The 26,412-nt window shown below is 33.4% G+C and overlaps 4 protein-coding genes across 9 annotated transcripts; 2 read left to right on the top strand and 2 right to left on the bottom strand.

The window, feature by feature from the left end:
• The first annotated feature begins 2,010 nt into the window (after positions 1-2,010).
• Positions 2,011-11,802, top strand: LOC121119631 (atrial natriuretic peptide receptor 1). Of its 4 annotated transcripts, none has more exons than XR_005864799.2 (6): positions 2,011-2,224; positions 10,231-10,777; positions 10,842-10,976; positions 11,045-11,263; positions 11,324-11,457; positions 11,516-11,656. XR_005864799.2 is itself a non-coding variant. In XM_040714348.2 (6 exons), exons 1-6 carry the CDS (start codon positions 2,022-2,024, stop codon positions 11,722-11,724), a joined length of 1,452 nt encoding a protein of 483 aa, XP_040570282.1. In that variant the 5' UTR covers positions 2,011-2,021; the 3' UTR covers positions 11,725-11,802. The 4 variants fall into 4 exon arrangements, 3 of the variants coding, with proteins under 3 accessions (XP_040570282.1, XP_040570283.1, XP_071745193.1); XM_040714348.2 differs by having other exon boundaries at positions 11,319-11,457; positions 11,516-11,802; XM_071889092.1 differs by lacking the exon at positions 2,011-2,224 and adding an exon at positions 4,118-4,435 and having other exon boundaries at positions 11,319-11,457; positions 11,516-11,802.
• Positions 11,714-13,645, bottom strand: LOC121119630 (uncharacterized). The gene is made up of 2 exons (XM_040714347.2): positions 13,296-13,645; positions 11,714-13,212 (listed from the first exon to the last, which is right to left on the bottom strand). Exons 1-2 carry the CDS (start codon positions 13,443-13,445, stop codon positions 11,803-11,805), a joined length of 1,560 nt encoding a protein of 519 aa, XP_040570281.1. The 5' UTR covers positions 13,446-13,645; the 3' UTR covers positions 11,714-11,802.
• A 1,053-nt stretch (positions 13,646-14,698) lies between these two features.
• mahj (LisH and WD40 domain-containing protein mahjong) lies at positions 14,699-20,541 on the top strand. Of its 2 annotated transcripts, none has more exons than XM_040713993.2 (10): positions 14,699-15,345; positions 15,403-15,579; positions 15,644-16,097; positions 16,163-16,691; positions 16,753-17,046; positions 17,105-17,934; positions 17,993-19,086; positions 19,443-19,760; positions 19,830-20,175; positions 20,240-20,541. In XM_040713993.2, the coding sequence occupies exons 1-10, from the start codon at positions 15,187-15,189 to the stop codon at positions 20,401-20,403; spliced, it is 4,365 nt and encodes a 1,454-aa protein (XP_040569927.1). In that variant the 5' UTR covers positions 14,699-15,186; the 3' UTR covers positions 20,404-20,541. The 2 variants fall into 2 exon arrangements, with proteins under 2 accessions (XP_040569927.1, XP_040569925.1); XM_040713991.2 differs by having other exon boundaries at positions 14,806-15,345; positions 17,990-19,086.
• On the bottom strand, positions 20,507-26,314 carry LOC121120228 (uncharacterized). 2 transcript variants are annotated; one of them, XM_040715065.2, is made up of 8 exons: positions 26,168-26,314; positions 24,755-26,106; positions 24,232-24,696; positions 22,871-24,163; positions 21,950-22,156; positions 21,744-21,896; positions 21,583-21,681; positions 20,507-21,522 (listed from the first exon to the last, which is right to left on the bottom strand). In XM_040715065.2, the coding sequence occupies exons 5-8, from the start codon at positions 22,008-22,010 to the stop codon at positions 20,813-20,815; spliced, it is 1,023 nt and encodes a 340-aa protein (XP_040570999.1). In that variant the 5' UTR covers positions 22,011-22,156; positions 22,871-24,163; positions 24,232-24,696; positions 24,755-26,106; positions 26,168-26,314; the 3' UTR covers positions 20,507-20,812. The 2 variants fall into 2 exon arrangements, with proteins under 2 accessions (XP_040570999.1, XP_040571000.1); XM_040715066.2 differs by having other exon boundaries at positions 26,160-26,308.
• Between the last annotated feature and the right edge of the window lie 98 nt (positions 26,315-26,412).

A 26,412-nucleotide genomic window follows, 5' to 3' on the forward strand; every position in this document is an offset into this window, starting at 1 on the left:
TAGATAATCCTGCGGGTGCCCCTGCCTCTATGTTGTGAAGCACCACCGGAAGTTACGCCCTGTACAGTTTCCCCTGCGGTTTGATATGTTCTATTTTAAAATTGAATTAAATGAACTCATTTTAAAATACTGAATGCAAAAATGCATTACAAATGACTTTAATTGGGGGGAGACTAATTTTAAATCTTAAATTATATGTAGAAGATACATTTATCCTATAATATATGTATGAGGGCGAAACTTCACAGGGCAGAACTTCCCAGGGTGAAACTGCCTGGGGCGTAACATCCTAGAACCGTTGTACAATTTGAATGTTTTAGTCAACTACGATGACGTCAACTTCATCTTCACATCATCACTAAATGTTTTTTATCTCTATGGTAATATAATATATTTCTTGCTCCTAGCGAACAAAAAAAAGTTTCTAAGGAACACTCCTTTGTACAAATATTGATCACGTGATCTTCGTTTTGATAGTTTGTTTATAGTTTAGATCTATTCATTTATATATACTATAGCAAATTGTGGAAACTTTTTGGAATTTTCATATATACCATTCTATATAATAATTTAAAGTATACTATTTAATATTCATGTTCTGTACATATTCTATATTTTAATCAACTATGACTTTTGAAAACTTTTAAGACGTTATTCCAAGAAAATACGTAGCTTTCAAAATACGAGGGTCGTTTGAAAAGTGCTTGCAAAGCCTGAAAGATGGTATTTTTGGAACGTATCGAGGTTATGTTTAGTTAGTAGCATCTCTTGGAAGAACTTTCACCCAAATCGGTCTATTTCTTTCTGTTTGGTATTCGTTTGAATCAAGGAATCGAGCGGAAAGATTATGGGGACTGTCTTTTGGATTCGCAAGGAATAATCAGTTTCGACTGTCTGGAAAAGGGTATAACTATTACAATTGCATATTATTCAGCGTTTGAAAACCGAAAAACGCCCCCATTTAGCCCACAAAAAAGTCATTTCCCATCACGAGGATGCACCAACACACACCTCGCAGTTGTGGTCGCAAAATAATTGGAAATAGGATTCCAACTGGAGATTCCCGCAACACTAGCAATCTCATGCACCTTCACTCTTCATATTATGGATTTTATCAATGATTCCTGGAGTAGTAACCTCAACAGGACTTCTAGAACGTTCAACGTCACTTGTGCCCCTATGGCCACACTGAAAATTTTGAAACCACTTATAAACTGTTCTAATCGAAGGTGCCCCATAATGTTTATCAATCTTCTTTTTAGTCTCTTGATGCCTTTTGCATTTCATAAAGTAATATTTGATCAACGCACGAAATTTTTTTTGTCCATTTTTTGAAAATCACTCCACTTCTTCGATTAAAACGAATGCCAAACAGAAAGAAATAGACTAATCTGGCTGAAAGTTGGTAATTATTCTTCCAAGAGATGCTACAAGCTAAATTTAACCTAGATACGCGCCAGTAGTGCCATCTCTCGGACTTTATATGTACTTTTCAAACGACCATCGTACATATATGATTATGTACATGCTATTTCATAGAAATCTGTAAATGAAAATACGCTTATAAAGAGTAAGGAAAATTGGCGAATGAAAACATGGATATGCAAAATAAATCCAGAGACCCGGATTGGACAAAAACTATATACAGTCCTGATGCTTCTTCTTCCTCTCCTACCCATTGCAGCTCTAATCATCCAAAATGCAACCTCCCTCAATCACTTACTCAAGTATCAAAGAGAAGTTGAGCAAAGTCGAAATAAAGTGGACGGAGCCACTCACTTGGAGAAGTTTATAACCAATTTACAAAGAGAGAGATCTGAGGTGGCATTCTACATATTTACTTCGGGGAAGCAATCTCTTGGATTGAACTTATCAGAAAGATTCCAAATCACGGATGCTGCCTTAGATATGACTCCATGGCCTGGAATTAAAGCAAGTTGTGTCTCTCTTCATATATTTATATTTATTTTATAGCATATTTATTTATTTCATTTCATATAAAGGTCTCAGAAGCGAAAAACATGTTTACATCAAAGCTAAGATTTCAAATACGTCATGGTAACTTCAGACAAAGAATTTCTCAGGATGAAGAAGATATTAATTCTGTGCTGAATTGGTATAATTCAGTTAACTCAGTATTCCTTAACCATCTATCAACAGGGATCAAAACTACCAATAGTAGTACAGTCTGGAAGTATCTCATCGCTTATGTTAATTTGCTCAGGTAATGTCTTGTATTATTTAGCTTCATTGGTAAAATTCAGGATAAGGTCTTAGGCTCAGAGATGGAATTCTAAAGACCTGGAATAATCACTTAAGAATATAAAAGGAGTGATTGGTTGAAAAAAAGTGTTCTTGGTAATTTTGCTGCGAACGTTTTCGCAATCGGTAATTTTGCTGCTAGAAATCCCCCCCCCCTCCCCGAGGAGTTTTACCGCATGACATATTATCCGCCTTTTTATATTATCGGTTTGAACTTTAATCTCGATCAGATTAATTATATAACTAGGAAAATAAAAAAATGTCAATATGATTGACTTATCATTAATCGATCATTGATTCATGTATTTTGTAGTCAGTCCTGTTCTTCTTTGATTTTGAGTTGTATACATTCAGTCGATTCATTATTTTTGGGGATTTCAAATATTATCCCATAATGAAAGAGTTACTTAAAAAACCCCGTGATGTTGTTATAAAATTCCAACTACAACAAATATAATATATTTATAATTGTGCAAAGTTCATATGAGTGTACCAACAGGAATTTCTCATCAGAAATGATCGTTTATTTTATCATTATTCCTATTCCTTATTTTTCCTTCTTCTTCTATCTTTATAATTAATATGATCACAGCAGTAAAGTTAGAACCGATTATATAAAAAGGCGGCAAATATGTCATGCGGCAAAATGATCAATCACGGAGTAAAAGGTTGAATAGAGTCAATGTCATTTTTACTCGATTCCACAGGGTAAATAAGGAAATAAAAATCTAAACTTTAAGCAAAATTATTTCTTGATACTAGAGTTCCATGGTTAAGACAACGAAGGAAAGGTATTAATTATGCAATTTGACCCTTACCCCGCTGATACTTCGAATACACAAAAATCTATTTTCTTGTCAGCTGTTAATATGTCCGCTTCTCATCCACGGGCGTCCGCAAGGGGTGGGCTGGAGCCACCTCCCCAACAAAAAAAGTAATTTTTGCTTGTTACTTTTTGTGAATAGGTACGGGTTTTAAAAAAAATTGTAAATAGATGTGGATTTTTAAGTTTTTTCCCCAAAAATTTAATTTTTGTATTTTTTTCCAAAAAAATATCAAGAACCACGCCCCCAAAAAAAAAAAAAAAAATATATATATATATATTTACATCTAATCCTACTACAGATAATCCCCCCTATAATCAGTGCTCTGAACGTTGAATGGTTGAATTAGAATTACCTCATTTTAAGCTGTGAACAATTCCTAACAGTTATTGGATAAAACTTTCATATTTGGAAGAATTGCCTAAATACTATCAAGTGATACAGGACCATTTTCCACTGTTTTGTTTCGAAAGGAAGGTTGCGTGATACAATAAAGTTAACTACTTCATAGATCACAAGGTTACCTCGCTAGCAAAAAAACATACAGTGTATTTTGCAGGGTGACTATATAACATATAAGCCAAGGTGTGTTGATAAGAGATTTCTTTGCTTTTATTTACAATTGTACTGGTTATTTTGATTGCGTCACAAACGAGCCAATTTAGGAGGAAATTCGATCGCACAAATTGTATTAATACATAATACAGTATTTTATTTTCTCATTAGACAATACAATTAGTGTAAATGTTTACCCTCCGACGAATACAGTATTAAAATAATTTTTTTTTTTTTTTAAATTAAAAAATTTTCTAAATTAAAAATAGGTCAAAACATAAGATTTCAAATAAATATGCTAAATTAATAATATTTAAACACAATCTTTCGCTTATTAAAATCATTTTTTTGTACTATTCATGAACTAAATATATTTCTAATTACTAATTCGTAAATTGGCTAATTCGTTTCAATCTTCTCAAATTCACACTTGCATTTTTGAGTTTAAGTTTGCGATTTAGGGACTTTACTTTTATTCTTGTCCTAGTTTACACAATAGAGAAATCAATTCCTTATGCCAACTAAGATAAATTTCAACTAGAGGATCAGAAAAACTTTTACAAACGTTTGCTCTTTTGTCAAAGTTGTGCTCATGAATACTGTGAAATTCTTAGAATTTATATTCTAATTGTTGGCAAAATTTCAATAACTCCTCCGAAGGAATGGTAAGGCCTCCCCGAGAAACAAGCATAGTTCAAAAACTAGAAGTTTGTGAGTAAGGTTCTGTTTCATTTGTTTTCGTTCCATGATGTGGATATAAAGATTTGAATTTTTTTCGCTAATAATCCGGCAATGTAGGTAAGACCCTGGTGTGAGCATCCCTTTGAATTCGGGAAGCTTTGAAACATTCTTGCTGAAGTATTTCATTTCTATTGACGTCTTAGCGAATGCAAAAGTCTCCTATAATTTTCAGAATGTTCCGAAACTTCCTAGCATTCAATTCTATCTAATATATCTTCATGGGATTCATTACGTTGATTAATTTTAGACATAGAGAAGTCATGAGTCAAAGATTTTGTTGCAATTTTGACATCATCTCTAAAAGATGTTTGATCATTTTCACTAGCTTCTTCCTCAGCAGCTGGGTTTTTCAGAACTAAATTAAGATTTTCGCCAATCATTATAACTTTTAATCTTCAAAGGGCTTCAACCGGAGACGGGTGCTCATTACTTCCTGTGAGGGTACGAATTCGAGGGAAACTATTTAATTGTATAGTCCGACCTCTGACACCTTGGAGCCTCAAATCTTGCGTTGAGAAATAAAAATAGGATTTGTACAGGTTGCCATAGCACATTACCTCTAGAAGAAGACATTATTCTTTGAATAATATGAGTTAGCACTAGTCAGTAACACTGAACTTGGCTCCGTTATAACGTCATCAAAAAAGTTGTCAGCTAGCGTCAATCAAACTGCATTGAAAGTTTCTTATCGACACACATTATATATAGTATCCTTGGTATTTTGTCCATCGATCTAAAATACATATTGATGATTTGAAAAAGTAGTTGACGCCGCCAAAAAAGATGAAATAGTTGACCAAAACATTCGAATTGAAATAGTTAGGTATGTTAAAAACATAGAGGGAGCTTCAAATACTTTTATTTTTTTAAGTATTCATTCTAAAATAATAATTTATTACCATAATTATATCAATTTAAATTTGTCAATATGTTGATAAAGTATTTTTAAACAGATCATTTTATGAAGTACATTAACATTTATTCCAATTTTAAATTTAAATATAAACTTATTTAGTCTTGCAAAATATTAATGATGGATTTGTGAGATTATTTGACTATAATTCAATTTAAGAATCAATAATTATTATTGTAAAATCAAATAAACTTTGTGCATTTGCTCCGAACTTTGGTCTCTTGAATCTTCTCATTTTCTTTGTAATGAAAAAAATACCGACAAAAATAAGAAAAAGAAAAACTGCTGTTGTGTTTGCTCTTTCTTCTATTTTGCTCATTATTTTATAATAAGGTCGTCGCGGTGTAAAGGTGGGTCCAATGAAGTGCTTCCGCACTCATTTCATACCTATAATTTCTTCTTTTTTATTACAGTTATTGTACTTAACGTCATATATATATTTTTTTTTTTTTGCAAATTAAAAATTTATTACACAAGGATAACAATAAGTATCAAAAATGCTTGCTAAATTGTGCGTAAGCACTTCCGTGAACCCACCTTTCCCATCTCCCTGAAAAAAGCGATTCTTATTTTATGTTTTGCCTTGACGAGTCCCTTAATGTTCGGTTCCACTTTTGAAATGATGCAGGACAAATTAGATTCAAGGTCCATGAGGCGGTTCCAGGATTTGGTTTTGATCTCAATCAAAACCATTTTTAAAGGAAAGTTATTATTAGGATATATATAGCGTTTTCACTTACGTCATAAATTGTATCATAATTGAAGAAGGCGCCATCTTTGGGGATCATGGTTGATATTTTTACTACATAAAATGAACAAATTTTCAATAAATCTTGATATAACTCTCAAATGAATTTAAAAATGTAATACAACTTAAGACCTGCATTGAATACTACTTGATGCCAATGATAAACATTGATATTTGAACTAAATCAAAGTAATATGTACAAGGGCAGCTAGTAAACTTTTCAACAAAACCCCAGACGTAGCTATATAAAACCCAATATTAGAACAAAAAACAAGGCTACAATAATATAAATATTATGAGCTAGAACTTATTTCTAAAGTGGTAGAAGATAATCAATGCTGGCAAATGGAATATTGTGTTCAGCAAAATATGCAGTAACAATTAGTTCACTCGTTGCAGTATGTTCACTTACAGTTATACATTGAGTTATATATATAACATTTTTATCCAAATCAAAGCATTGTTTATAATTTGTATGTTTAATAAGCATGAATAAAACTGCTTTGAATCAAATAAGTCAACGAAATATATTTTGTAATAAAATAACAAAGTAATTGTTCTTTATTAGCCTATTATATACTAAAAACCAAAGATTCTATACATTTTCTAAACTAAAACCCATGTTCTGGGGGGAACCCTCAGCACTGGTATATGTACTGCAAATACCTAAGAATACCTACATTTCTACCAAAAAAAATTTTAGGGACCAGAAAAATAAGGATATTAGAAAGAAATATATAATTATTTCTATTGCAATAGTTAATTTATTGTCTACGTTATATAAATAATATTGCATAACGACATAATAACATACGTTTCATACTAATGATGAAAATCCAGTGTAGAATGTGCATGTTAAAAAAAGAAACCGAAAATCAACATTGTAACCCTGACAAATTGAAGAATGTTTTGGAGGAGAGAAAGAATAACACCCATGACGTTTCATTAGAGCAGTTACAAGCAGTTGTGATAAGAGAGAAAGGAGAAAAGGATATAAACAAGGACATATTCTAGAATGAATCCAATGTCGATCCCCAATTCTCTGAGTTTCTTGTTTAAGGGCTTAAATATGTCAATTTATAATTCCACAACAAACGTGGAGTTCCCAGTATTACGCTGCGTTTTTTATGTGCACACTAAAAGGTTCAAACAGGTTTTTAGTTTTATTGAACCTATTTAGGAAAGAATGTTCACTACTCAGGAATTAAACTGCTAAGAAAAAGGTTTTTTTTCTTTCTTTACAGGCATGTAAGCGTTCCGCTATTATGGCGTTACGTTCATTTTTTTTTGTCCAGCGTTCATGGTTCAGCCATTATTTACGTTCCGTTCCGAGTTCCAATTATAAGGTAATAGCAGGCATGCTCAGTACACTAGCGCGCTTGTTAAATGAAGCTGTACAGTTTGGATACTCCAAATGAGATTGCTACATTAGATTGAACGTAGAAAAACGAGAACGCTTTCATATATGCCTGGGGCGCTAAGAGTTTTTTTGCCTGAAATGTCTATGGGAATCATAAAAAAATAATCAAACTAAAGTTCAAAACATTAATAGTCGACTAAAAATAACAATATTTCATTTTCATAAAAGTAGAATAGTTATGTTTGTTGGGATTCATTTCGATCTCTTCTTAATCTCATATGTAAATATAGATGAATTAAGTAATAATTAATTATTAAAATCTTTTATGTATATCTTATGAGTTACGACCATTTCTCATTTTACGCATTCAGCGTTCAAAAAATAATTCTGTTCCGTCCATTGAACGCACGTTCCATGGAACACTGTTCAATTTTGCGTTCCGTTCACAAACCTGCATCTTTATATTACCAATTATAAATTAACAAGCTAAAAAACAAACTGGAGTTACGTCATTATTTCATACATATTAAGACCTTATGTATAATAAAACCTGAACGGGCACTCGGTAGAGCACAACCCTCTGACAAAAACTTTCCCCCAAAAATAAACATTCTTGTGAGTTATATATCTCAATTTCTTCAATAATTATGATAAATTTTGTATTTTAATATTTTTGTGACTATGACCTCTCAAAATTTAATGAATTCTCATTATTATATATCACCAGAGCGTTAATCCACTCAATAAATCCTGAGTGCGCTCCCGTCCCCACTGAGTTACTAATTTTGTGAGCGCGCTCCCGCTCATTTTGTAAAGTAATGAGCGTCCTCCTGCTCAATGAAAAATGAGCAGCGCTCATTTTTTCGCTCGTAATTGAACTTCAAACTCTTTATATATGAATGTTACAAAAAAATCCCATTCAATTTTTCCCATTTTAAACCTGTTTTATCAAATAGATAATAGTAAAAAAACATTTTGATAGCAAAATCATGTCTCTTGCTTCAATATTAAGGAAGTTATGACCAATTTATCATCGGAATTTCACGCCATTTTTTCGTAGTGTTAAATCTGTTAATGTTATAGCCTACACCAAAATCTCTGATATAATAAAATATGATATTTCAATAAAACAACACAACTTTCTTAAACATCAAGAAAATTGAAGGAAATGTTCATGAATTACAGAATACAGTACTGTATAAAATATTCTAGCTTTTCTTGAGATAAAACTTTAACCATCTTTTTTTGTAATCTTTCTTTAACTCTCAAATTTTTCTATGTTATCTCATAAGATGCAGAAAACTGAAAAAGTGATACAAATTTATATAAATGAGCGGAAATTCGAGCAATTTTTTACTCTTTTAAAATGGTGTGCGCTCTTCCGCTCGTTATTCAAAACAATGAGCGTGCTCCCGCTCAAGAATTTTGAGTGGTGCTCGGAGCGGTGCTTACTAATGCTTTGTATATCACCTTTCACAAAGTTCGTTCAAAGTCGATTAATAACTTTTTTTTATCCTGCTTTCATAAAAACTAACGTTCTAGGTGACCTTAACCTTTAACCAATCAAAATTTAATTGCCTCCAACTGTTAACATATGCAACTTTCCTAGTTCATACAAAATTTCACCAGAATCAATTTGTAACTTTTTCCATAATCCTTCTAACAAACCAAAAAAAACGGAGGCGACTAAATAAAAAAATGACTAAATTATTTACTTTTTGTAATGTTTAACTTTTTATTAATTAGGACTAGGCAAGAAAATACATACATATTACATTTATCAATTATCACTATATTTTTTTGTAAATAATTTTACATTAAAATTTAAAAAGTTTATTCTTCTCCGTGCTCAGGAGTCAATATATTCCTGGTTGGCTAATATAGGTACCCTACTGCCCACACTACTGAATAGTCTTTCACTTTAAATGAATAAAAGTGGGCATGATAAGTATTTACAAGCAATTCCCTAGAACCTCTGAACCTTTTGTGAAATATGTGTTATATATATAAGTCAAAATTATGAACTCCAGGTCTATTGAATGTGAATACTAATCCATACCAATTTAACTGAAATTGAATTGTATGCAAGAATTTGTATTTTAAATGTCACTCGCTATACTAAAAATATTAGAGTTTATGTTTTTATCTGTATATATATAAAAGAGCTCATGTCCCGGGGTAATTCCCGGTTGGTTCTTACTCAGATTGGATAAAGCCAGAAAATGATGCAAAGGCTCTCAAATTTTAAACTTGCTTGAGAATTGGAGATCTTATGTCAATTTACAATTCATATAACAGCATAAGAAATTCATTTTTCAGAGAGGAAAATTCTGTAAATCTCATTGAAAAAGGTATTTACAAAGCTCACAAGTTTTAATGCGTGTGATTTGTGCATTCAAAAGATTTTCATCTATATTTGAGTATACATAATTATACATCTTTCAAATGCTGTAATGTTATTGATCAATTTTTACAGGGACGTCCACAGGGGGTAGGCTGGAGGGGTTGTAACCCCACCCAAAATGGAGGAGTTTTTGATTAGAAAATTTAATTTAATTTTTCAAATTTTTTTTTCCAAAAAATTTAGCATTGGCATTTATATTTTAAAAAATTTCATATTTCAAATTTAATTATTTAAATTTTTTGGAAAAAAATTTAGTATTTGAAACTCAACTATTGAATATTTTTTCGAAGAAAATTTATTTTTTGTGAACAGCTGTGAAATTTTGATAAAATAAAATGAATTGATTTTTACTATTTACAAGTATATATTTTTGATTAAATATGTATAAATGAGACTGATTTAAAACCAAAATTTTATTCGTAGGTGCATCGAGAATCTAGGGATAGCAGTTGCATACGGCATACGCTATTACGGACAAGGCCGAATTACGAATGATAATTATATACAGTTTATTCGTCATATAACATTAGGAGATGAATACTTGAAGCAATCTCAGAATTATGTTCCAAACATGAGGGATCTATATCAGGGTATTCAAAGTGCAGGAGGACACTACGAGATACTACTCAAGAGTAGAAGAGCTGTTTTGGCACAAGTTCCTCAAAAGGCAAATACAGATGAGGCATTAAAATTTTATCAGGCTACTTATGGTTACACAGAGGGACTTCGGGGTGCAATACGGGATTTAAGGTTTAGAATTAAAGCCATTGTCGTGGACGAACTCGTTGCAGCAAACAGACAACAAGCAATAGGAATAACAGTTCTGATTTCTGTCCTGATAATTAGTCCGGTCATCATATTTCTAGTCAGAAATGCCACAATGACAATTAAATTCTTTTCCTCGACGATACGTAAAAAGGGAGAAGAGTTGATTATTGAGAGACAAAAGGCTGAAAATTTACTATTCGAGGTTTGGAATAACGATCGTCTGTCGATGTAATTTATAAATGCTTAACTCACTATTTGTATCACAGATTCTTCCAAGGAAGTATGCTCTCAATATTCTAAAGAAGAAAAAGAACGAAGTCCAGTTATACGATTCTATTACAGTTTTATTTTGTGATATAGAAGATTTTCATATGATTACCGAAGAATATGCAGCAGTGGAGGTAAGAAATAATTGAAACTCCGAATCCAAAATAAACTTGTTTAACATATATTATTTTTGTTTTCAAAGCTCGTCTCTTATATCAGTTCCCTCTACCAAATATTAGAAAATAGTGTTAAAAAGTACGAAGTATTTAAAGTGGATACCGTGAACGATTCGGCAATTATCATCTGTGGAACCGAAAAAACTGATGGAACACTTTTTCTGAACCATGTTTCCGAGATTGGAACCATGGCCCTGGATTTAATAGGACAGGCTTCCCTATTTACGACGGGTAAAAAACTTAAGGTAAATGCTAAGCAATGTCTCTGTTGGGTTCTTTTGTTTCTTAACATTGATATAGGATAGATTGAAACTAAGGATAGCCGTACACACAGGTCCGGTTTTGGTAGGAATATTACACAGACCTAATCACCTACCGCAGTTCAAGCTTTACGGAAATACTATAGTGATCGTTCAAAATCTTTTACAGACGGCTGAGGGTTTGAATTACTCAAATATTATGTATTAAATACGGTTTGTATATATATTTACTTATAGCTCTCATGATTCACATCAGCGCTGAGACAAACAGCCTCCTCGAAGAATGTGGTGGTTTCCGTACAGAAACCAGAGGAGTAAATCTTGAATCAACAGGGGGAATGGAAACATTTCTTCTCATCGATAAAGAAGGAGGTTTTATGAACGGGGAAACAATAATTGACAATTTCATAAATCAGTTCGACTTTTACAAGAGCCTTAATTCATAGAAGATTTATTAAATTAATACTTTCGATAATTATGTCATTTGTTAGATGTAAGAATATATATGTATATTATATATATAATTAATCGATAACATATTTTTGCTCCGTGCCCATAACCTTCAATGTTACAATCAAGCCACGAGGATCTCTCTTGGGCCTCCGAACACTTATATGGCCTTTAATGATATCACCTTTATTGACTTGAAGAGGACTCTTCATGTAGAATAATGTTTGTTTCCAATGGGTTTGATGGCCCTGAGGTCCAGTCGTGAAGAACACTTTGTTTTCCGGTAATTCGAAAAAAGTATCAAAGTATCCACATATCGCAGTTATATGTCCATTTTCAGAAGATTTTAATTCAAAATTACTAGTAAAGGAGGAGTAGTCTTTCACAGAGCATTTTTCCAAATCGAGATTAAGGATTTCAGCAGGAGACTCGGAAATGATTTTATCCTTGGGTACAACTTCAACGGATGCTTCTTTGAGAACTGGACTCTTCAAGCAAGACATTTTAAATCCATACACGTCCTCCCAAAAATCGATTGTCTTAGAATACCGATCCATATCGCACACAGCGGATAGTAATAAGGTACATCGATTTGGAAGTAATCTTCCAGTATCAGGTTTAAGATATTTGTTTCGAGCGTCAACAACAGAGTCCAACATCCCTTCAAATAACAAAAAATAACCCATCCATTCAGAGACAATAATATCAAACTTTTCATTAATGTCAGGGATATCCTCGAGTCTCCCTTTTCTAAAGGAAATTGTATCTTGAAGCCCATTTTCGTGAGCAATATCAATTGCCAGGTTAATAACATCCGACATATCAACTGCAGTTACAGATTTAGCTCCGGCTTGAGCACAAAATAAGGATAGTATACCAGTCCCACAACCCAGATCCAAAATATCTTTGGATTTTATCAACGAATTCGCGTTACTTTCAATCGCATTTTTATAGCTATTAGTCCGTATTTTATCCGAGAGCATTTCGTGATGTATACTAAAGTGGGAGTACGAAGTTGCATAGTTTTGATCTTCTTTTTCTAGTAGAAGGGAGCTCACGGGAGCACAGAGTTGTTCTTCCTCGTTTTGAATGGCTTTGGAGTTATTGAAGGAGGTATCTTGAACCAATCGCTGAGTGATTTCCGTCATACGACGTGTTTGATCCTTATAAGATTCCATCATAGGCTCATACTCTTCCTTAAAACGCCTTAGCGCTCGATATTCCTTATATGAAATACTAATAGCTTCATGCTCTGATGTACCATTCTCAATCTCTGGCTCTATCACAGTGTCTTCTTCATCTTCGAAGACGTCATACATAAGGAGTGCATCGTTTTCAACCGTGGGGGTCATCCACTTCATATCTCCCCATTTTTCATCCGTTTTGAGGGACATTAAATCTTCGGGTTTAGGCATCTCCGAGCGGATATAATTCACCATGCGTATATAAGAAAACATATCTAAATTGTGCCTTTTCTTTAAAACCTAAGTTTGAATGGATTTAAAAAAATATATTTTTTATTTTCAATATTATATATCGTGGTGCAATATTTATTTTTAAATTATACCTGAAGATCTAAACCGTATTTCTCCTTGATGAATGTCCAACACTGCGTAGCAGAGTCCAACATTTGATCGGAATAAAGATCCCGACATGGAGGCGAAAAATATTCCGTCTCATTTTCTTCATATTCGCCTCCAGAGGAACAATCACTCATGACGAACGGATTTTATGTAGTAATAAATACTACTAATGATATGAAGAAGAAATTTAAATAAAATGAAAAATTTGTAGCACGTGTATTTAGGTGTTCTTTAACGTCACATAAACAACAACATACTCGTACTCGTCCGCATAAAATAAAATAATAAAGGTGCTTCATAAATTATTTTATCTGAGACACGGTATACAATTTTGCCCATGCGTCATTTGTTTTCATTCTAGCTTGAAATTGTAGACAGCGAATGCGGAGAATTGAAGTTCAATTATTGCAACCTTTTCAAAATAGCGCATTTTTACTGACGTCACCGATATAAATTGCATCATAGTTGAAGAAAACGCAGTCTTGTGGGGCTCAAAGTTGATATTTTTAATAGATAAAATATTCAATTATATAATATATCTTGATGAAACTTTATCAAATGGTTTTAAAAATAAAAAGAAACTTAACATTTGCATTGAATACTACTTGATATCAGGATAAACACTTGTATTAATTTGAATTAAATGAAAGTAATACGTACTTAACATCCCTAAAAATGGGTAGTAAATTTTTATCTGCAATATGGAAATAACATAGTATAACAATATTATAATATATCTGAATAAAATGAATTTAAAATATGCTATATCATGTATAACTAGGCGATAAAGGGATAACATTTTCATAGTCGGTAAATTATAAGTCCAATAGTTCACTATTTCTGTTAATATTAATGAAAAAGGGTTTTCATTTTTATAAAACTTGGCTGTTCAGGCCCCCTAAATGGCTGACGTCAATAATGCCGACGTCCCTATAAAATGCTCAATGAATAAAGAACTTATACATTATTGCCATTGGAGTAGGAGGAGAGGGGTAAAGAGACGGATTTACACTCTCGGGTTCAAGGTACTCCTCAAAGAAATAAATAATAATACAATCATGATTCGTGACATATAAAAAAGAGAGCCGGGATTCAACAGATGATGAGTGCAAGACACTGAAAAGTAATCACTACATCTCCGGCCTTGTCCCCATTTCATGCATCGAATCCGAGTTCTTCTTCCCCTGATACTCCATAAGAGTCGAACTTACAACCTCCTCCACATAATAAATTATTTTCTTATTATTAAAAGGTTGCGAGGATTGAATTTGATACGTCCAGTTCCTCTCTCTCCAATTTCGAGATAGAAAGAGAAAATATGACGTGAGAGCAAACTTGTAAACCATATCCATTTTTTTCCTTCTTCTTCTCATTTCGCAGACATGATAGTAATAGACATAGCTAGAACGTACATCTTTTTTTTTTTGCTAAACTCCCCTTACTAGTCGCGACCGCCCTCGCTTTGGTTTTTCTTTGTATCCGCTCAGGCGTACCACTTCATTCCAATCTTTCTTTTCTTGGCGTAAGTCTCGTAAATTGCGTCTTATAGAGCTTCTAATAAGTTGTTATTTGCGAAAAAGATTTGATATATTGTGCTCTTTGGAGATCTAGTCTGGGACTCTATGAATTGTGATTAGTAGGACATGGATGATGAGCCCTGTGTGAAGCGTGAGTAGGAGCGTTCATCTGGTACTGGTTGCACCACTTTGGATAATAGTAAACTAAGTAATAATAACTCAATACAACACAACATCGTCAACATCTACTAATTCAAATAAAATAAACAACTGGAATCGAAGAACTACTACTAGTTGCTACTATTGTCGAAGGAGTCCGAGTAAGTTAAGGCAAGGACGAGATCTGGTGTGTGAGAACATGTTATCCCTGAGCGGATTGGCGAACGCTCTCAGTGGTAACACTTCCACTTCTCTCACGGAATTTCAAAACATTATCAAAACGTGGGAAGAGTCACGAACGTCCACCTCATTCGATCCCACTGATGTCCTCACCAAACTATCCGAACTCTTGGAGAAGGTAAATGCTCAAAAAGGATCCTTGGTGTATTCATAATCCTCTTTGTATATATTATAGGAACATGAACACTACGCCGCCTCAGATCCGGACCCCTTTGAGGACCGTCACCCCCACCGCGTTGACCCCGAATGTCAGCTTGGGCAACTCCTCAAACATTTCTTTAAAAAAGAATCTCTTGTGCAAGATCTATTTAATAATTATCTGAAAGACAATTATTGGATCCAATTGGGACAAGTACGGAAATATTGGGATTCATTCAACAATAACCATAAATGATTTTATATATTTTCTATTTAAGACGAGACGGGACTCCTTTCTAGTGAACGTTGCTGCGGCGCGTCTTGTTTTAGGGATTCTTCCTGCACTTCAAACCAGTGTTATTATGGAAACCAGTGGTTTAGTTGGAAGACTCTATTCCTGGGTTGAAAATGCAAAAGAACCTTTACAAAGTTATGCAACTGGGCTTTTAGCAGTTGCATCTGAACTCTCTGACGTTGCCACAGATCCGGAAAATAGAGAAAAAAATGGTCGCATAATACCCATTATTCTTCAAAGACTAAGGAAATATCAGTCTGAAATGATGGAAGAAGTGAAGCAAGGTCAGGATATTTCATCAAATACTACAACAAATCCGAAAATAGACTCACCGAATTCTAACAAATTTAAAAGACCTTTTTCAATTTTTGGTAAAAAGAGTCCTGTTCAAGTTCGAAGATCATCAAACGAAGCATTAGACAGCTCCTCGGCTTTAGGTATGAACACTATCAAAATAAAAATAGTTATATCATATTAATATTGATAATTGTTTTGTTTTTAGATTTAAAGAAACCTCCAGATGATCTCAGTAATCCAATGCGGCATAATAATTTCTCTAAGGATAACTCCTCTCTAAATCAAGGGGTATTATTTGAAAATTGGTCTAATTCATCTTGGGCTGAGATGGAGGCCCAAATAATTTGTCATTTTCGAATTCATCCTTTAACATTAGTGGGAAAACAAGTTTTCATTTTGCGTCTCCTGTCTCCATTGGCTGAATATCAAGAATTTTTAAGTTTCACAGTGGATAGTGGTGTCTTAGAATTAATTTCAAATTATCTCAAAGTAAGAGAAACTCGTAATACGCGTTTGGCATTTGAGGCCCTTCGTTTTCAAGCGGGTTTATTCTGTCATAAAAGAATGGTCATGGAATGGGTTACAACAGGTGGTATTCCAAAGCTTATTGCAATCCCTAGGCCATCTATTGCATCTACAGCTGTCAGTCAAGTTTTATATTATATTGGTTGTGATGATGATTCGATGGAAAAAGTGTGTTTATTGCCTCATAATCTCCTGGAGGACCTTGTTAAGTAAGTGTTATATTTAAATCATATTTATATTTAACATCCAACATATATATATTTTTTTTAGATATGTACTCTGGCTCATTGAATGTTCTCATGACTCGGGTCGACAGTTTGCAATTATGTTTTCATATCTTTCATTTTCCTTTCGTGTTTTCCTTGATATTTTTGACCAAAAAGATGGTATAAGAATGATTTACAATACCGTCAACACACTTCCCATTCTTAATCACGAAGACAATCGAATTTTGTTATCTGATGATCAAGAATATTTACAAAGACAGAGTGTACGACAAGTTATGGTTGCTTACAAAAAATACACTGATGCTCAACTTGCATTGAAAGCAGAACAACTTAAGAGGTAACTGAATAACTTAACCATTATATATAGCTATATTATTGATTAATTGTTTTTGTAGATTCCATACTAGAGAGTTTGTAGAGTCTCGTGTCTCTGTGCCAAATTATAAGCCTAATCGTCTTAGTCCTGAACAAAGTCAAGAGTGCATTGAAACTCTAGTTAATTTCATGCCGTTCAAAGCTAAATGGCCTCCTATGGACAAATTTATTCAACTTGGTGGTATTACTATGTGTTTAAAAGTAATAGCAATTGCATATGACTGGTCCTGTACTGGTCGATCCGAAACTGTGAGATCTGCATTGGATTGTTTATGCATTGCAGCCATTCTTCCAAAAGTGCAGTTACAACTTTGTGAAAGAATTGAACTCCCTGATGACTCAAAAACTGTAGGATTCAATATTCTTTTAAGTGCAGCTGAGGGTGAAATTATTCAAGATTCATCAGAGGTGCAGAAAGCATCTTTGAGTGTATTGATAAATTGTCTGTGTTCACAAAAGGGATATTCATCAAATTCATCATCGACTACTAATTATTGTTCATCATCTTTCTTGTTGAAGAAAAAACTTGCTAATTCAAAGAGTGCCGAAGATTTGATTAACAAAGTGTGGGACTGTGTTCGTACTAATAATGGTATTATGGCTCTGTTGCAATTGCTCCATACCAAAACTCCAATAACGGATGCTGACGCGATTCGAGCCCTTGCATGCAAAGCACTTACAGGTCTAGGAAGATCTCCTGCTGCAAAACAAATTATGTCCAAACTTCCTATTTTTACCAATGGAGAACTACAACAACTAGTTCGAGAGCCAGTTCTTTTAGATAAAAGAGGTGAACACGTAAAATTTCAACAATATGCCCATGATCTTCTCGAACTTGTTTCTGGCCCTGGTTTGTATTAATAACTAATATTTTTAGATTTAGTACTAATTATCCCTTATTTCAGCAGGCCCTAGACATCTGACGGAGTGTAATGACTTCTCTATTGAGATGCTTCATAGGGCATCTGTCGTTGCTCAAACAAAGATTCGTTTCCCCAAAAAACAACTACTCCAATTAATTCAAGAATATTTAGCTAGTCAAGGACTTAATGAATCAGTGTCTGTGTTACAAAGAGAAGCAAATCTTGCACTTTTAACAACTAAAAATTTGCATCATAACCGTTCAACTCCAACTGGTAACCCCATTACTCCTTCCAATTCAACTCCATCTTTTTCCTCACGAGTGACTAATTCAGCTTCTCGTCTTATTTCTTCTCCATCAAGGAGTTCCACATCTCTTCTTAATAATAGTTCAATACAAAATACGCCTTCCACGCCTATACCAATTCGGCTTAATCGCGCATCCCGAAAGCTTGATATTGGTTCTCCATCTCCGTCCATGACAGTCCTCACAAATCGCCGGTCAGACTTTGATAATGCCGGTATATCTAATTCACATTCTGGAGTCGAAGCTTCAAAAAATTCACTTGTGTCAATAATATCTGATTACTTATCTTCACAACATTCCTTGTGTAAAAATCCGATGTCAACATGCCCAGAATTTGATCTCTTTCTTCCTCATAAGTGCCCTGATCCAAGACCTAGAATGTCTGCTCCTTATAACTTTGCTACTCGATATACTTTAAGGTCAATTTTTCCTCCTTTTGGGGGTCCTGATGGGAGAAAATTGGATTTAAAGTTAATGTATGGACGATTTCGACCAGTCAAAACCTTTCGTCCTTCAATTGAATCTGAAAATAGACAGGACAATAATTTTTCCTCAGTAGCCATTACACCAGATGATCAATTTATTCTTGTGGGAACAAATAAAGGAGAAGTCAGACTTTTTAATTCTTACACTGGTGCGGAAGAAGTTACTTTTCAATGTCATACTAGTACTGTTCACCATATTCAACCTTCGAGAGATGGTAAATTTGTTTTAACGTCATCGTCTTGGCGAGCACCTTATTCAAATATGTGGTCCATGGGTGAATTCTTTGAATCCAAGATGATATTTGAACATGAAGATTATATTGAATTTTCCAAAGTGTCACAGGATAAAGTAAGATGATAATAATTATGAGTAGTTGTGATCAGGATAATGTAATTATCGACAGTCAAAATATTAATTGTGTGATTTTTGACTATTTTGAGGAACATTAATTTTATTAAGTATCCTCTAGCCCATTATAAAGAAATGCCCACAATTATACTACTCCGAAATACATCATATCCAAGTAATTTTAATTTATCCAAATGAAGTCATGGGATTAATTTTAACTTGTACACAACATATACTCGTATATATTAGATTTAGACATACATTACTCTTGTTTAGTTATAATTAATTTTAATAGATTGTTACAACAAACGAATTGTTACATCTCGATTATTAATTTTGTATTTTTTATTATTCAGATTATAGGAACGGCTAACGAAGTTGCAAAAATTTATGATATTGAACGAAACCAGGTTATACAAACTTTATCCCCCCAAATATCAAATAACTATTCAAAAAATCGTGCAACTTTTGATCCTACGGACGAATTGGTTCTGAATGATGGTGTTCTCTACGATTTGCGAATGAGTAAGGAGATTAGAAAACTTGACAAGTTGAATCAAAATTTGTCTGGTGTGTTCCATCCAAACGGTTTGGAAATTGTGAGCAATACGGAAGTGTGGGACATTCGCAACTTTCACTTGCTTAAAACTGTGCCTCAATTAGATCAATGCCATGTAAGTTATATATATTTTGTAAACCATGATTAATTTGTATATAACTATGTGAATTATTATATTTTAAAGATAACTTTCACCAACTCCGGAGACATTATTTACGCAAGAACAATGGAGCAAGACACGGAGGACGGTGACAAATATGAATCATCATTTAAAACTCTGGATGCTTCCGACTATTCTAGTATTGCAACAATCGAAACACGAAGATCTATTTTAGATCTGTGTACATCATCTAATGATCTTCAACTTGCGGTTGTAGAAAATTTACCGTTACTCACAGTCGAGGAGTCTGTTGTTCGGCTGTATGATGTGGGTAGACTCAGGGCTGATCAAGAAGATTATGACGAAGAAGAAGATGATGATAAGGATGATGAGGACGGTCAAGGGGATGACAATGATTCGGACGACTCAAGTAACTATATCATTAAGTACTTTTTGTATGTACATCATCTCTATAACTTCTTCTCTTTTTTTAGATGGTTTTACGGACTTGTTAGGATCTTCGTCAGATGAAGATGATGGAATGTTCCGAGGCGAAAATTTTTCGGATGTCGATTATGAAGAGGAGGAGGAAGAAGAAGAGGAAGATTGGGATTACGATGGAAATTTACAAGATGGCGATGACACTGAAGAATTTTAATTTAGTTTATGGAGTGAATATTATTATTTTCTCAATCTTTGCTCTCACTTGTATCTAAATAGCGGAAAAAAGTTTTATTCTTGCAGTCAAAAAAAACTATAACTTTTTATAATTTAAAATAAAAATATGGAAAAATTATTAAGTTGTATTATTATAAATAAAATTAGGGTTTATATAGAGATATAATTATACTTGTATAATTAATTAACTTTACTTTTTATAAGTAAATTACAGATAACGATATACCTAATAAATTATGGGCCATCATAAGAAATAATAATAGATAAAGACTGAATGATTGGCATATAAGAAGGGGTTGGTTCGAATACATTGGTACAAAGTAAATATAAAAAAGGATTTTTAGGTAATACATATAGTGTGCTTTTTAACAAGAATATCACAGAATAAATTAGGGGTCGTAGGCTAAAAAGCTTATAAGATTTCTTGGTAGATCCCAAGGAGGAATAGAGTGGATAACTTTTTTTAGTCTTTGACTCTTTTTAAGGTTTATTAATAATAATCTTCTTATCACGTTTCGACTTATGTTCAAAAGTGGTTGTGGCTGACTATACAGAAATGGATCAGTCAATATTTCCGCCATTTCAAAGTTGAATCTTTTTAGTGCGTAATACAATGCATTGTGGCCACTTTCATCTTCACAAAATATATCACAGTCCCGCGTTAATAAGAGTCTTACTAATAAGGCATACCCATTTTGAACTGCCATAATGAGAGGAGTTCTCTCCTTCTCATCCACAACATTAACGTTTAATTCACTTCGATGGAGTAAAAGTATTGCTATTTCAATTTTTCTATATGCAACAGCCTCTAGTATTGGATTTTCCCCAGATCTACTTTGAAAATTTATATCAATGTCAGGACGCGATAAGAGAAATTGTACAGCTTCAGTGTTTCCGTTACGAATAGCGTATGTTAGTGCACTCGATCCAAAATAAGTGGAAAGGTTGATTTGTGTCTCTGGACGGGAAATTAAAATTTTAACAAAATCTGGTCGATCATAGCAAGCTCTAATAAGAGCAGTGTATCCGTCCAGCCCTCTTTGATTTACGTTAATCATAGGATGCTCCAAAAGCAATCGTACAATCTTATCATTGTTTCCTTGAAAACAAATTAATTTAAGATATGATATATTTATATTAGTATCAAAATTGGTTTTACCTTGAACAGCAAGAATCAACGGGGTATTCCCATTAGCATAATGCACATTGACATTAATCCATGGTAACATCAAAAGCCCTTGAACTCTTTCTTCGCGACCTTAATGCAATATAAATAGATAACTTTTACAATACGGAACTATTTATTTCATGAATAATTACCTGTAAAAATCGACGCTAATAGGGCCATAGAATCCCTATCTTCAACTAAGATTTCTTTGTTCCTCTGAAGAGAATTTATTTGTGAATATTCTTCAAGGCATTCGCCATCAGGCAATCGAAAACACGAAGAAAAAACGTTGACAATGTTCAAAACTACAAATTAATATCAAAGAATTCATTTAATTTTCTACCCTCAAATAACTTACCAGCTTTAGAAACCATTTCCGATAAAGAAATAAACCAAGAGGGATTATGCTCCATTGCCATTGCTATCCAATTTTATCCTTAATTCATCTTGTGTATAATTTATAAGAGTATATTATCAGGGATTCATAATTGCACACACGAGTTGATAAATTGATCTCAATCCTCGGATTTACCATTGTAGTTAATCTCATTTTCATATTAGTATACTATAAATTAAAATCAACACGATATTTCAAACGTCTTTGAGCTTTTATGTACATTGAAAAGAGGAGTTGAAGAGAAAAATGAAAGGAAGATTATGGAAATGTAAAAAAATAGAAAGTTATCAGGGGGGGAAATGCAAATTAACATATTTGTAGCAAATAAATGTAACATTACGAGTATTTTATAGGTGTATTTCAATATTTATCATTTTATGAAAAGATTTGGAAATTTTTTCAGTATTATCCATCCCTTCGTCAAAAAACAAATAAAAAATGTAGTTTTATTTTATAACATTCAAAGTATTTTACCACATATATATTATCACAAGACGTCAATACAATATAAAAGGAAAGCCGCGTATTAATAGTAAAAAGAGATATATTCTTAAACACCAATAGAAAAGGCCTTTTTGTAGAAACTCGCATCCACTCTTCAGTTTCATATATAGTAGGAATTTGAATAAGATACGTAGTGTTAGTTTTAAAATTTTATACTATGAAGGCTGTAGGCAAGTGATTCCCAACCTTTCAATTATGGCAACCCATGCTAGTACAAGCAATCAAAAAACGCCCCCCATTAAAATATCATATATATGCAATTATTTTATTGTAAATTAATAATTAATCGCATGCGATTATTAATTATAGAGTATTAATTTGTTAAGTAACTATACTAAGAATACATTCTGTAAATACTTCATCAGAGAATAAAATTACCAGGTCGCACAGTCTTTTTAGGGTCATTAAAAAGACTCCTAAAACGCTTCATACGGAATTGTTGATGTTTTGAGTCAAGAATGGCCTTTCTTCATAACTCTTTGACTTCTGCCTTGATAACCATTGACAGTTTATTCTTACAAAAAGCTAGTGAACAAAAACCACCCAGATACTGCCAAATTTGGCCAGAGTAGTCCGAAATCGGCTAATTTGGGAATACTAATGGGATGAGGAACAGCAGTGGTGCGATCTAACAAAATATAGATGAAACAGGCTTACACCTGACTAAGACGTGGTGTAGAGTGACATACGAACTGCTACATTAAGTTTCATAGTATGCATTGATGTAACTTAATGTTTTTGACCGTGTTAGATATAATATTCAAATACGTCTCAAAACCAATGCCATGGGGTCGAGACCCCCAGGTTGGGCACCACTGCTCTAGGTAAACACATACAAATCTACACATTGTTAAGACAAGCTAGATACAAAGAGCTTAGTTAACGATTAGCTAAAATGAAAAAATATCCACACTTGTGTTCCACCATAAATGAATCCCAGGGCCTTTCATTCATAATTGAGTTTCAAAAGACGGGCAATCTGTCTAGCTCTGGTGGGAAGGTACAATCCTATGTGTTTGCTAACAGCTTTAATAAAATATAATTTTATTATCTGTTGACTATGGATGAGATACTCGTTAATAAAAATAGGTTCTACAACAGCTATTCCACGAGTAGCGAGACTCTCATAATCAATTTTATATTTTGGAACTTTGACAGGTTCTATGAAGCAATAAGTTGCATCTTCTGGATCAGAATAAGGAGGATTAGGTGTAATGACTTGACCTCCACCAAACTCTATTAGTCTTTGAAAAGCTTCTCTGCGCTTAGGAGACGTATGCATTATGGCAACAATCCCTTCAAAAGCTCTTTTTCGCTGACTTCCAATTTTATGTCTCCATCTGTATGAAGCCAATACTAGTCGTTTTTCAAAGCCCCCGTCCTCTAACTGAGAAAGACATTTTTTTTATGTCCCCATTCATATTTGTTTAAGGGAGTAATTATACTTTTGTGTGACATACATTCATCAAAATAGGAGTTATGAAGGAACATTTTCCCAGATGCAATGTCGCTATTATTAAGAGAGTCGATCAGATCTCCAAATCCAGCCTTGAGATCGTCAGGATAACCTGAAATTATAAATCGATATTTCTGAATGGTTTCATCTTCTTCACGTTGTAAAAGTGATTCTTCCGTCTTATTCTCAGGTATATCCATGGACAGAAATTCACTCTAAAACATTTACATAAAAATAGGTTATGTCAAATAATATATCATTCAAAGGTAACATAATTACTTACATTATTAGCTAAAGATACATTCTCATCAGCATTCAACTTCTCAACCAATATCATCTGTTATTTTGACTTTATAGAATCTACCTAATGTATCTGAGGTTCAAGTGTCTGGTTATCAATTACAATCGAATCTTGGTTATATTCTTCACAAAGAGAAGATCTTTGTCGATTACACTCAGTTGATGACGAATTCATTTGTATTTTTTTGATTGAACTAGTAGTTTTAGAGGCATTCAGATCATTTTTTGTTACATCTTGTAACAAATCTTTTAATTTTTCTTCATCTTTTGGTTTTTTGAAATTTTTACAAGCTTTCAGAGTAGTTAAACAATCAACAGTTGAATTCATAGATTTGGTAGTTGAATTCTTAGGATTCAACGTATGAAGATACTTAGAAGGATTCAACAATCGTTTTTCTTGTTCTTGGGAAGCAAATCCTGAAATGCCAATTACAACTTCTTTCAAAGGCTAAATAAATTATTTTGAAGGAAATCATATATTATTATAAATTTGTATAAAATCTTACCTTCAAATTAGTATCGATCAAATACGGCTTAAAAAAATATTCAATATCCAAAAATTCTCCTTTATTAAGGCATTAACTAAGCCACAAATGATTGACTTAATGTTGTGCCTTAAAATTATGAATGTTACAGCCGTAAACAGGAAGCACAAGATAGTCCAATATACCCCGGTGATCCGCAGATACTATCTCTTCAACTTCATCATCTACCCATTCACTCAATTTCTGCTCTGTTTCTTCATCTAAACCGACAAGAGATAACGTTTTATTTGTAAAAAATTTGGCTGATTGAGACTGGTTTGATTCACTTCCGGAGTAAGAGGATCAGCTAATGTGGTATCATCTTGTTTTATATCATATTGAGCACGAATGTCGTTGTCAAGTTCAGTAATTTGTTCAGTTAGTGTCAAAAACCTTTTCATCTTTTGGAAAAAGTGGAGGTAGACAAACAATTTTTAGTGCAGCAAAATCACTTGCAGGAGCAATTCTACCAAGGTGCATACTTTCAACAATCCACTGAATAGTGACCTGATCAGGCTTTAAGTTAAGATCTTTTATTTGTTTCGTCGAACGATTTTACGACCATATGTGTGACTGAGGGGATAAGCTGTTACATTTTTGTTGCTACAGCTATTTGAATTACTCTTCTAAGATGTTCTTTCTGAAGATCCTCAAACCCATCAAGAAAAATTCGACATCCTTCCACAAAAGACCCAGCTTTTATTACACGGTCAAGATCCAAACTTTTAACCCAACTCTCTGTACTATGTATACACCTTTTTACTATCAAAGAAATTGATCCTGAATTTTCTACAGTATCATTTACTTTAATGGTCGTTGTTTCATCCACTCCTGGACCCATTATAGTAGTACATAATGATACTTCAATAAGACGAGAAACGTTTTCTTTAGTGGGGTAGAACAATTATTTTTTTCAATTTTGTATTCATCAGATTCAAGGCAATAACCCTTTTCAATTGAATCAATGATCCAATTAGAGTTTAGAATTGGGATTTTCAATTTCGTTGCATATGAATATTTTTCCCCTTCGGAGCGGGGTACTATAATGACATTGGTCGAATGCATATCTAATGCTTTAGAGTAGATCCATCTAAGGGACTCGATACTCTTTTTGAGTAAATCTTTGTCTTATGGATTCATTTGAGATACAGTTATTTTCAGACCCGTAAGGGCAGGGCATTTAAACATAGCAAATTGTCTATCTACAGCAGCTACATAATGTGGGTGCTGTAGAGCGACATTTTTACTTTTTTCCATACATAGAATATCCATTCCTCCGACATTATGGGATTTTTTTTCTCAACGGCAGCTGAGTATTTAGGACTATGGACAACCTGATAAAATTATAGTTATATTGCTATTGATACTGAATTTAAAATATAAGAACCCTCTCACGGCAGCGATAAGATGAGTTACTTCATCGTGGAATGTGTTACTGTATACACCAGAAATACTTTCAATTAGCTTCAATATCTCAACCTTTTTTTCCTTTTCGAAGCTAGTAGACGTAACTATGAGGCCCCTCATAGCATCAGTAAACATAGGATATGGAAGTTCAGATACAGGTTCTTTTTTTTTTTTTTTTTGTAAACATGACAGAAGGTAACGGGACCAACAGTTGTAGCTTTACTGTTTTTATC

This window comes from Lepeophtheirus salmonis, chromosome 6 (genome assembly GCF_016086655.4).
Source record: "Lepeophtheirus salmonis chromosome 6, UVic_Lsal_1.4, whole genome shotgun sequence".
NCBI lineage: Eukaryota > Metazoa > Arthropoda > Copepoda > Siphonostomatoida > Caligidae > Lepeophtheirus > Lepeophtheirus salmonis.

Coding starts and splice junctions, on each gene's coding strand:
- LOC121120228 (XM_040715065.2), bottom strand. CDS start 22,010: ATGGCAATGGAGCATAATCCCTCTTGGTTTATTTCTTTATCGGAAATG. Junction 21,897..21,949: donor GGAAATGGTTTCTAAAGCTG/GTAAGTTATTTG, acceptor ATTAATTTGTAG/TTTTGAACATTGTCAACGTT. Junction 21,523..21,582: donor GTTGATTCTTGCTGTTCAAG/GTAAAACCAATT, acceptor TTTGTTTTCAAG/GAAACAATGATAAGATTGTA.
- LOC121119631 (XM_040714348.2), top strand. CDS start 2,022: ATGTTTACATCAAAGCTAAGATTTCAAATACGTCATGGTAACTTCAGA. Junction 2,225..10,230: donor GCTTATGTTAATTTGCTCAG/GTAATGTCTTGT, acceptor TTTTATTCGTAG/GTGCATCGAGAATCTAGGGA. Junction 10,977..11,044: donor AAGAATATGCAGCAGTGGAG/GTAAGAAATAAT, acceptor TTGTTTTCAAAG/CTCGTCTCTTATATCAGTTC.
- LOC121119630 (XM_040714347.2), bottom strand. CDS start 13,445: ATGAGTGATTGTTCCTCTGGAGGCGAATATGAAGAAAATGAGACGGAA. Junction 13,213..13,295: donor AATACGGTTTAGATCTTCAG/GTATAATTTAAA, acceptor ATTCAAACTTAG/GTTTTAAAGAAAAGGCACAA.
- mahj (XM_040713991.2), top strand. CDS start 15,187: ATGTTATCCCTGAGCGGATTGGCGAACGCTCTCAGTGGTAACACTTCC. Junction 19,087..19,442: donor CCAAAGTGTCACAGGATAAA/GTAAGATGATAA, acceptor TTTATTATTCAG/ATTATAGGAACGGCTAACGA. Junction 20,176..20,239: donor CAATGATTCGGACGACTCAA/GTAACTATATCA, acceptor CTCTTTTTTTAG/ATGGTTTTACGGACTTGTTA.